General features: G+C 33.6%; 1 protein-coding gene across 9 annotated transcripts in view; it reads left to right on the top strand.

Moving 5' to 3' along the window:
• Positions 1-11,804, top strand: part of LOC143063086 (uncharacterized) — a 45,675-nt gene extending 33,871 nt beyond the window's left edge. For 7 of the 9 annotated variants that reach the window (XM_076235040.1, XM_076235039.1, XM_076235044.1 and 4 more), the window contains 11 exons: positions 759-830; positions 1,146-1,307; positions 1,754-2,007; positions 2,264-2,750; positions 3,390-3,614; positions 4,825-5,116; positions 5,567-5,774; positions 6,665-6,782; positions 7,000-7,245; positions 8,545-8,767; positions 11,052-11,804. In XM_076235040.1, the coding sequence (XP_076091155.1) occupies positions 759-830; positions 1,146-1,307; positions 1,754-2,007; positions 2,264-2,750; positions 3,390-3,614; positions 4,825-5,116; positions 5,567-5,774; positions 6,665-6,782; positions 7,000-7,245; positions 8,545-8,767; positions 11,052-11,464 (2,700 nt within the window). In that variant the 3' untranslated portion in view covers positions 11,465-11,804. The remainder of the gene's footprint in view (positions 1-758; positions 831-1,145; positions 1,308-1,753; positions 2,008-2,263; positions 2,751-3,389; positions 3,615-4,824; positions 5,117-5,566; positions 5,775-6,664; positions 6,783-6,999; positions 7,246-8,544; positions 8,768-11,051) is intronic. The other 2 variants (XM_076235036.1, XM_076235043.1) reach the window with 2 other exon arrangements.
• Positions 11,805-12,275: the final 471 nt, after the last annotated feature.

Here is a 12,275-nt window from a genome sequence, read left to right as displayed (position 1 = left end):
AAAACGGTTAAAAATTGTCTGCTGCCCTTTCAAAGCATAAGTCTTAAGTGATATATAGAAACACAACACACAAATTCATTTTCTCTTTCTGCTAGCTCTTCATTTGTGTCCCTTTAAAAGAAAGAAATTTTAAAAATGGATCTCTATTACTGATTTATTAACCCAATTGGCTATTATACTATTCTGTTCAATTTCGTTTAAGTCCAATATTACTTTGTGTGTTTGAAATAATCTGAAATGTCATATGGTACAGTAAAAATTATTCATGACAGTTTCTGTTTGAAAAATTATTAGAATTACTATATAAAAGTAGGAAGTTTGATGCATGCACCATTTGTATTAGAGAATGAGGTATTAACTGTTAGAGAATGCCATCAATAGAAGGATAAATTTATGAAGTAGTTTTTTTATCCAACTTGAGACGTTGAAGCAGCATTCTGGTTATCATTATGTGTGACCAATTATTCAAATTTTATACTAAAACATCTGAACTTAATTGGAATACTCAAAATATTTTCTTTAAATTCTGAGAGGTGATGGGAGTATTATGTGAAGTTATCAAAAAATGATCTACTTGTAGGTAAAGTATGAAATTTGATCAATGAAATGAATATCAAAATACTTGTTGCATGGATAAATAACAAGAAGTTAGCAATGAAAGCTGGTAATGACTATATGAAATGTTTGTACATGCAGATATATTGAGAAGAAAAAAACTATATCACACTTAACTATTTGAATAATTTTGCCCATTTCAGAAGAATGAACATATGAAAGTAGACCAACACAGAGGGGCATTTGAATCTCCAAAACCTCAAAGACAACCAAAGGTATCTTTTTACAAATTTGAAAAGATTAATGTTTAATTTCAGATTTCTGTTCACTATCGATTTACCTTTCTGTAACATGCATTAAAATTCGGCCAGTCTTTGAGGGTACAAATACAAAGCACAACTAGGTGCAAGTAGTTTCAACTTGTTGGTATATTGTGTGACAATAGCATACATTTTATTTGATAAAATTAGAATTGAATACAAATTTTGGGACATCTGCATGACAAAAAAAACTTCCCTCAGAATGAATCTAGTTTCAAAAGTGTTAAGGGTTATCTTGTAAAATAAGTGTATTGTTGTTTTGACTTGTAGGTTGTAAGAAGTGAAAAGGTCAGTGTTAAGGATACAATGGAGAGAGATGGAAAAGCAGTCAAGAAACCGGAAGGGTTGAAAGACAAATCCAGGAGTACCACAGCCATCGAAAAACCGGAACCTATTCAGCTACCACCAAGCTTTAAAGATCATTTGTTTAAGGTATTTTATATTGAATAATAAAACTAAAGTGGAATTTTTACACAAGTAGTGATTGATGCCAGATCTTTTCGGCTGTAAGCAATAGATTCCATTCTGTATTGTCTTCAAATGTAGGAAACATTGCTGATTACACATAAACTGGTTTTTAAAAAAACGTTTAAAAAATAGCGTGTCAGAAAGGGAGCAAAGATAATTAAACCCTGGTTTTGAAAAAAAGAAAGAATTCAATTAGTATAAAGGAAGTGCAGCACAGTACAGAATGACATTGCACCTGGATTCTTTGTTTAGCAGGCTTTAAGTTAGTGATCATTGTTATTTCTATTGAATAATTTGAATAACTTGCTTTACTATCAGAAATAAAAAACATAGTTAATGTAAACCATATACTGTTGTCAGATTCTGCAGGTAAAATTTATAAAAACCTGTTGATATTTGTTTTTTTTTAGGGAGACGATATGAGCGAGTTGATCTTCATTTACGACCATGATCTGGCAAATTATCCAGAAAACAAACTTGAAGAGGAGGAGCATGCTGTTACATCTGTACCATCCATGAGTATCACCAACAGTTCGGGAACCTCACAATCAGTTGTTAATCTTCCCCCATCTCCTGCTTCTCAGGATCTGGACTTGAAAATTGCTTCTGTCAGAGGTTTTTGGGATGTTGACCAGATGCAACCAGCCATGGGATTTGATCAAGGGTAAGGTTTTGATCTAACCAAGGTGTTGAATGTTTAAACTTGGTGGATTAGCTATGAAATAATTATGAGAAAGGACTAGGTTAAATTATATTATCAGCAGAATTTTCTCATTTCAGATAGCACATAAAATGTATATTTCAACACTGTATTAAAACGAATCCATAATTTGGTTGTAAAAATTAAAAAAAATTGTGTTTGGAATTTTATATTCATTATTATTTTTTGAATTAAAGCAAAAATGTATTAATTATTGCAGAATGAACAGCAGCTCAGCATTGGGGACTACTGTCTCATCAGAATCAGACAATGTGATGGTGACATCTTCCTATCCAACATTCAGCTCAGGAGATATGGATACTGATATAGTAGAGCACAAGACCATGGAGCTGGATCAGAGACAAGATGAAAACTCCTTAGTAGGTAATGGACCTATGTCAACAATGTCTCCTAGAAGTCAAGATGGCAGGAGTTACGGTTCTAACGGCTCCTCTCAGGATAACAGAAGTTTTAATGCTTCTGTACAGGACAGTCTAAACTTTAGCAGTCATGTGTCAGTACAAGATACACTAGCATTCAGCTCTAATGATACAGAATGTCTCACCTTTGTACCACACTCCTCTGTTCAGGATACCATGCAATTCACTAATCAAACTGTCTTACAAGACAGTCTTGGTAACTACACCTCTACAGAAGTCAGTTCCACCATGGATATAAAGGCATCAGAACAGAGTAATGTTTGTAAGGTAACCATTTTATGATTGCTTAAAATTTCTCGAGTTTCTTGGCAATCAGTGAACCACAAATTTATAATTTCAACGAATTACAATTCTACAATGGCTTGAAGGGAGACATTGGTAAAACCACAAAATCAATTATCCTCGAAAATGCAAGTTTTTCTCAATCCGTCATTTTTGATACCCACGAAAATAAAAGAATTCACAAAAATATAGATGTGTTTCTCGTTTTTATATAGATTAGACAATTGGTTTTCCGATTTGAATGGTTTTACATTACCAATTTTTGGGGTAATTTTATGTCAAGTATGATTTAAAAGTGGTAAATTGAGACAATTGGAAAACAACACAAGTAAACTAAAAGAGGCACCATAAACAAGCCTTAGCACCTGGAATGAAAACTTGTATTTATATGAGAAATAATTTATTTGAATTATAATGAAATCGTGAACACCAAAGGACAAATCAGACGAGACAATGTACATCACTTGCCCAACTTATGACAGAATTTAAAAACAACTTGATTTAACCATCATATGATGATGTAGGACAGAAAACCTTGAAACATGTCACACACACTAAACAACTCTTATTGACTTTTAAGAAAGAAAGAAGATGTAATTATAGGAATTTCTTGAATTATTTGAGCAGGTAAAACCACAACAGTTACAGCAGCAGCTGCAGGCTGCACAACAGTTGGCAGTGGAATTGGATATTGTTGATGATGTGGATATCCCTCCAAGTCCACCAAGCCCACAGTTAGAAAGTATGATGTCAGTATCACAGCCTCCTTTTCAACCCTTCCACATGGGAGCTAATCAGTTTGTTCCTCAAGATCATAGAGGACAACATTTTGTGGCTCCAGAACCTAGGGTAATTATTTAATCTAACAAGAGGTAGATGAGTTATTGACTTTTAAATGAACTATAATAAAAACGTAATATTCCATTAAAATTCTGTATACATGTGTGTATATGTTTATAGGCAACAGAACATGTAAGCGTTCTAAAGGAAACTATAAAATGCAGATTTTTAGATGAGTTTATTCCTAATTTTGGAAAAGTAACTTGTTCCATTTATCATCACAATACATGGATTTTTAAGTCCTGTGTAACTTATGTTTCATTCAAGATAAGTAATTATTATAATGTTAAGCAGTTTGTCCTGAATACAATTTGGCTTCTGATACTTTATAATCTATAACTTATTTATGATAATGTTCAAAATTGACAAAAACACTTCAAATGGTCTGCAATTTTATTACATGTTTCACCTGCGAGGCAGGCGTCTTCAGGACAATTTATATACAATTTATTCTGCCTGAGGTACTCAAAGTGGTGCATATAAAGTGATGTGATAATTAACAATGGTAGGTATTAGGGTCCAGTTGAAGGACCACCATTACGTTACTAATACCTACCATTGTTAATTATAACATCACTTTATATGCACCACTTTGAGTACCTCAGGCCGAATAAATTGTGTATAGAATAGACACCTGCCTCGCAGATGAAACATGTAGACCTTAGATAATAAAATTGCAGACCATTTGAAAACAAGTGTTGTTGTCAATTTTGAATATTATTTAAGTATTGCATTTATTTGCATGATTTGACAACTCGGCATACCAAGGTATCCACTTCGGGGACTCTACCAAAACGATTTCAAAGGCGTTGGTTCACCACATGGAGTTTAATTATTTATAAGTTTTATATATATATAACAAAATTCAAATAACCATTTCTGAAACTGTTGCCAACCACAGAGGAAATCAGTAGAAGATTTTATCTGCCTGTACTCTGCATATAGCATTGTTATGTATAGCCAGCCATATGATGACCTTGATGAGCTTATAAGTGTTCTACACAAGGATGACAATTCACATCACTCACCGGTCTGATGGCACAATTATTTTATACTGTGGATTATTGTACATCAAAACAGCTTCATTGTTGTAAAATCTGACTCACCTACAGAAATCCTTAGAACTCTTAATATTGATATAGATTAAATGTATTTTAAGGCAGACAATCCTTTATTTGGAAGTGAATTAAATAACAATTGTAATTTGTATATTTATTAGCAACAACAAAGTCAGCCTAACTATGGATTATCTCAGACAGCATTGGGACAGTCAGCATATGGGTTATCTCAAACTGGGTTAGGACAGTCTGCATTCTCTCAAAATAGTCTGTTTCTACCTACAACACCAACTCCAGATACTTATCAACAGTTATCCTACCAGAGGAACCAGCTTCCAACACAGCCTCATGTTCCACCATTTGGTCAGCCACAGCCAAACACAATAATGGTGTCATCTGCAACATCTTCTCTGATGTCTACTAGCATAAAACCACCAAACCAGAGTACATATGGTAAGCTGGAAACAAACACTTCACATAAATAGGAGTAACCCAAACAAAATATCAGAAAGAATGAATTGTATAGAATCAGGGGGGGGGGATTGTACGAAATAGCATTCTGTCAGAAGTAGACCTGAGGTTTAAAAAGATGCAAGAGTGACAAGTATCAAGGAAAATGATAACTTTCATTTGCACATCTTGGATAGTCCAGTAGGTCCATCAAAAATTTAGGTCACCTGGATTACATTAAAATCATGATATTTTTTTTGTTGCTAATAAAGTAGCTGCAAGTCTGACATGACATAATTGAACATGAATTAACTGTACAGTCCTGATTTAATAAAAAATCTTCCATCGAAGGATTAAATCATCCATGAAAATGAATTAAACAAACAAGTGTTACACCCAACTACTGAAACTGTACTGTGTTGATCTGTTTTCATTTAATTTTGTAAATTGCAGGTACATCCATGCCGAAGAACATCACACCAAATTCGTTATCATTTGGACAGAACATGAACAACAGTTCATTACAGCCCTCTCCACAGATATCCTTTATACAGTATGATCCAAATCAGCTGTTTGGTGCCAATGCATTGTTGGGAGCTACTCAAACTCAACAGAATAATGCATCTTCACAGTTATTAGGCTCACAGCTTGTTCAACCAAGGTATGAAATATACTAAACAGCTTTTATATGTTAAACATTATATTGTCCAACTAACAATTTAATTATTCCAGTTAATATCTTGGTGAAAATATTAGACAACAGTTCAGAAATCATTTTTGTCGAGCAACTTTTTTTGCAACTTTTGTCGCAAAAAGCTCGACATAGGGATAGTGATCCGGCTGCGGCGGTGTGAGCTAACTTCTTAAAAGCTTTATATTTTAGAAGGTATAAGATATGGATGCTTCATGTTACGAAGTTTCCGTCAGTCACTTGTCCAATGTCCTTGACCTCATTTTTATGGTGCAGTGACTACTTGAAAAAAAAGTTAAAATTTTTTGTAATGTTAAATTCTCTCTTATTATAAGTAATTGGATAACTATATTTGGTATGTGACTACCTTGCAAGGCCCTCGTGCCCGTCAGACCCCGACCTCATTTCATGGATCAGTGAACAAGGTTAAGTTTGGTGGTCAAGTCCATATCTCAGATACTATAAGCAATAGGTCTTGTATAGTCGGTGTATGGAAGGACTGTAAGGTGTACATGTCCAACTGGCAGGTGTCATCTGACCTTGACCTCATTTTCATGGTTCATTGGTCAATGTCTAGTTTTTTTGGTTAATGTTAAGTTTATGTGACAGTTGTAATAAAGCTTTATATTGAAGACTATCAACATAATATCAAGGATTAGTAAAGAAGGTGAGACATTTCAGCGTGTGCACTCTTGTTCAGAATTTAAAGAGTGAAAAATTGGTTATTTCATTAAGTCCTATTGAGATTTGTTTACTTAAATGTATTACTTTTCAAATCTATGAATATTTTGATACTTTATTTCTAAGGTACTAAGGTACAACTTTTTAAATTTCTATTAACAATTGTCAATTTATTTCAGACCTGCAGTACAAAATGTGCAGCAAGTACAGGGAAATAACTCATTTTACCAACAACCCCCTCAACAGCAGATGCAGCAAACCAGTTTTTTCTCGCAGCCAAATACATCAAATTTCCAGGTATATTGAGTTAAGATAACTTAAGATAAAGTATAAAATGTATGGATCCTTATTTTTAGCTTATGAAAGGTATTAATGTTATTTTGAATTGTTTTGGAAGTCATGAAAGTCATCAGATAAGACGGAATCTTGTGCAATCTGTACCAGAATTGTTGTACTTTCAAAACTATACAGATAATAGATAGAACATAATAAGTAATTTTGACAATATTTTCAGCACATGAGTAACACTAAGAGACAACAGAATGAACAGTTGGTGTTGCAGGCTTGTTTACTCCAAGCAGCTGCTGCAGGGGCTGGTTCTCAACAGTTCCCACTACAGTTTGGTAATCAGCCTGGAGCTAATCTGAACTTATCCTTCCAACAACAATCACAGATGACAATGCCTCCATGTCAGAGTTCATCAACTAAATCGTCTCAGTTTAATCCATCAGGACAACAGGGCTCTCCACAGAGTACACCTGTAAGTACAAACAAAATATTAGAATTGTAAAAACAGATATTACAATTATTAACTGTTTATAAAAAATAGATACCAATAGTCATTATTTTATAAGAATGTCTTTCTAATAAGTTGCACTGTACTATTTGGTGCCAAGAAAATTTCTTAAGGGTATGCTTTAGGTGTAGCGATAGGTAAAATGGCCATATTGACATTTGTTATGAAGTTTGTCGTAGATAATATAATAATTAATTATAATAAGTTAGGTATAGCAAAATTCATATGGTTATTTCTGAAAGTGTTGCCACAAGGCAGAGGTAATAAGTAGAACATTGTTATGTAAAGCCATATGATGACCCTGATGAACTTATAAGTGTTCTGCACAAGGATGACAATTCACATCACTCACCGGTCTGATGGCGTTATTTGTTTTACTGTGATACATTGTACATCAAAATAGCTTCATTATTGTAATAGATCACATTAGGGTTTGCAAGTGCTATTAAACACATGGTAATAAATTCAAAATTAATCACTTTATCTGGTATGTAAAACGACCTTATGCAATATAGACTGAGAAAACAAGAAACACTTGCATTATTGTGGATTTCTTTCTCCTTTTATTTGTTCACATCCTAAATACGTATATTGGTCATTAAACATAATGCAAACAAAAGCTGCATTTTGTAAAGGAGATAAAGACTTTTTCTTATGCCCCACCTACAATAGTACAGGGGCATTATGTTTTCTGGTCTGTGCGTCCGTCTGTTCCCGCTTCAGGTTAAAGTTTTTGGTCAAGGTAGTTTTTGATGAAGTTAAAGTCCAATCAACTTAAAACTTAGTACACATGTTCCCTATGATATGCTCTTTCTTATTTGAATTAAAATTTTGATCCCAATTTCATGATCTACTCCACATGGGAAATGAAAGTGCGAGTGGGGCATCCGTGTACTAAGGACACATTCTTGTTTTCTTCAAATTTACCAGATATTGCAGCAGACTTTATAGCTAAATTCTTTTGTTATTTCTGAAACTGTTACCCCATAACAGAGAAAATAAGGAAATGATTTTGATCTACATTGAACCTGCTTATAAAATTGTTATGTAAAGCCATATGATGAACCCGATGAACTTATAAGTGTTCTACACAAGGATGACAATTCACATCACTCACCGGTCTGATGGCGTTATAAGTTATACTATGGATTCATTTTTCATCAAAACAACTTAATGTTTATAATATCTACAGAAATTTAATTCATTATTAACGGTTTTGCTATTGCTAACACATGCAACAAATTCTCATCTTTCTTCTTGCAGCTGAAATCACCTCCACAGAGCTTGACACCTACAAATAGCTTTGGAGGTATATCGTCTGTTGGACAGCAGAATCAAAATTCCAAATTGTTTGGACTGGGTCAGAATCGTGCTGGTTCAACTCAGAGATTCACAAATGTGGGCTTTACAAACTTTAGTAATAACATGCCACAGTTTACACAGAAACTGAATACTCAATTTGTGCAGCAACCAATGCAAACTGGTGGTAAGTATTATGATTGCACAAGAGACTATTTGAATTACTATCAAAAATAATTTACACCCTCAAGTACATATTTTTTAAGCTATTTTCTATTTGTATCAGCTATCATGTTAAAACTATTGTAATTTATAGCATTCTACTGTATTTGATTTCATCAGGAAAACCAAGAGTAAAGAGTCTAGAAATAAAAAGACATATTATTATAGGGGGAACTACATTGCCAAATGGGTCTAAATGAAAACCCAACGGTTGACTGAGATATTGATTACAGCCAGCTAGACCTTTCCCTTTTGTCAAAAAAAAAACCCCCCAATGCAATAAAGAGGCACATCTGGCTGTGCTGGTTTTGAAAATAGACGATTTACTTCTGGTAGGATTGAGGTAGTAAACTCTTTCTTGTCTGGTTTAGGAAAATGTCACTTATTGCCTGTTTGAAAACCCTTGGAACAATTGGTGTCGTGTTGCAAGGAAACATTTCTGGTCCAATACACCATACCCTCATTTTATTGGTGGCTGTTTCCTTTGATTTGTTCAACTTGATTACCGGCCACAATGCAAACAAATTCAATCTCATCTTTAGCTAAAGGAGATGTAGGCCTAGTAATGTCAAATTCAATCTCATCTTTAGCTGAAGGAGATGTAGGCCTAGTAATGTCAAATTCAATCTCATCTTTAGCTGAAGGAGATGTAGGCCTAGTCTTGTCAAATTCAATCTCATCTTTAGCTGAAGGAGATGTAGGCCTAGTCTTGTCAAATTCAATCTCATCTTTAGCTGAAGGAGATGTAGGCCTAGTAATGTCAAATTCAATCTCATCTTTAGCTGAAGGAGATGTAGGCCTAGTAATGTCAAATTCAATCTCATCTTTAGCTGAAGGAGATGTAGGCCTAGTAATGTCAAATTCAATCTCATCTTTAGCTGAAGGAGATGTAGGCCTAGTAATGTCAAATTCAATCTCATCTTTAGCTGAAGGAGATGTAGGCCTAGTAATGTCAAATTCAATCTCATCTTTAGCTGAAGGAGATGTAGGCCTAGTCTTGTCAAATTCAATCTCATCTTTAGCTGAAGGAGATGTAGGCTTAGTAATGTCAAATTCAATCTCATCTTTAGCTGAAGGAGATCTAGGCCTAGTAATGTCAAATTCATTAGATTTTTCTCAACTGAGAATGAAACAAAAACTCTAAATGATCATTTCTGAAGCAGTTTAAATACCACAAGGCAGAAGAAATCAGTAAAAGATTTTTGAATGCCCATATTTTGTATATAACATTGTTATGTATAGCCATATGATGACCCTGATGAGCTTATAAGTGTTCTACACAAGGATGACAATTCACATCACTCACCGGTCTGATGGCGTTATTTGATACATAGTTTCAAGTTGTCAACAAAGTCTGCATAAAAGTCTTAAGGGAAATACCTAAAAAAAATTAATAAACACTGATTGTCATTGTTATAGATATCCATAATAATTAGCACCCCCACAAATAATAACACTGATTGTCATTGTTATAGATATCCATAATAATTAGCACCCCCACAAATAATAACACGGATTGTCATTGTTATAGATATCCATAATAATTAGCACCCCCACAAATAATAACAAATCCACAGTAAGGCCATTAGTTTGGTATATATTTAATTTTTCTGCCAACAGGTCAGAAGCTATGTTTTTAGTACTTGACACTACTCTTCTTAATTCCATCAGCATCAATTATTGGTAATATAAACATAACTTGCATATATATATATTCAACAAGAAAGAGCAAAGAAAAAACATTCCTCATGTTTTCTTTGGAGAGACTCAAATAAACATTTGTTAAGTTATAAACTAAAATTCGAACGAGAAGAGAAAGGACATAAAATAAAGTTGCAACTATGTCGCCTTATGCTTACCTTATGAAGTGTGTTTAAACATATTACAGTTGGGATTTTTTTCAAACCTTGGCTTAAGAAGTTGTTACCTTATTAATTGAGAATTAATAAATATTGTGATCACTAAATGATTTTGATCTGCACGTTACATTGTTATGTATAGCCATATGATGACCCTGATGAGCTTATAAGTGTTCTACACAAGGATGACAATTCACATCACTCACCGGTCTGATGGCGTTATTTGTTTTACTGTGGATACATAGTTAAATGGTTCTTATAAATTTTGCTTAAACATGTATGGCTATAGGAAACTCCTAAAAAAAATCACAAAAAAATACCCAACAAACATCAGTAATAACCTGTTGATGTACTTTTTATCTTGGCTAATTATGTGTATGTGTATTGTAGGAACAGTTATAAGACCTCAGATGATGATGAACAACTTCAGACACAACACACCAACAACATCATTTCCTAATCCAATACAAAGACCAGGGCTACAAATGCCACCTAATCAGAGGCCACCAAGACCATTAGGTGTACCTACAAATCAAGCTGTTGGTCAGCTAAGGCCAAATGCAATTGTGCCACAACCTGCACCTATTAGCAGTTCAACAAATACTTCTGTATCACTGAGAGCTCAGCAGGCAAAACAGCGACAGGAGTTGCTAGCACATGCTCAGAGTTTCCTTAATCCACAGAACAAACCCAGTATAAAACAGGCAGGCAAAGTGGAAGTGTCAGCTAGTGATAAAAAGCCAGGAGAAACTGGCGGCAATAATGTGAAGTCTGATGATGGCAAACCTACTGATAAGAAATAATGTGTTTTATCTAATCATTTTTACTGTAGAAACATTGTAGATGTCTACATATTAACTCTTTAGTAGTTGTTTATTTTATTGTATTATAACTTGACTTTTATGGCAAAGGAAGGAATTGAGCTTTTAAGCATGATGGACAAATTCCATATGTTCAGAAGGAACTTTATGTGTATTCTAATGTGGGTGTATTGCATAAATTTTTCATGCTTGCATGTAACAGTTTGTAAGAATTTGCCTTTCTTTTGATGAAAAGACTGAGCATGCATTATGATGCTAACTAGGAAAGATCAAAATGAACATAACTTGTTTAAATTTAATGACATTATACATTTTATCTTTAGTACTAAATCTTTACAAAAGGTTGTCAAGATATTTTATTAAGTGTATGAATCTCATTTATTGTAATTCATATTAAATATGGTTTTGTGACAGAATAAAGACATATCTGATAAATCAAGGCTGAAATGTAGTTTTCATCATGTTGATGAAAATTGCCTTTATTTTTTAGTAAGATTATCTCCTGCTGTTTTATTGATGATTATAAGAGACGGGTTATTTTTCATAGGCAATTGTGAATTTGCTTTGACCTAACTCTTACTCAATGATACTCTTGTCACTTGAGTGTTTGTAAATAAGACTTCTATTTAAAATAGAAAGGAAAGTTATTTTTCAAGCATAAGCTGTGTAATTATGAAAATACATATAATAGTGTATAAACAAATCAGAAGAACACATGCATGAGGTTATACAAATGATATAACCACTAATAGATATAATCATTTGAATGGTCGTATTGTTTCTTGAAATTACT

Source organism: Mytilus galloprovincialis, chromosome 2, assembly GCF_965363235.1.
Source record: "Mytilus galloprovincialis chromosome 2, xbMytGall1.hap1.1, whole genome shotgun sequence".
Lineage (NCBI taxonomy): Eukaryota > Metazoa > Mollusca > Bivalvia > Mytilida > Mytilidae > Mytilus > Mytilus galloprovincialis.
This window is presented reverse-complemented; position numbering and strand designations above follow the sequence as displayed.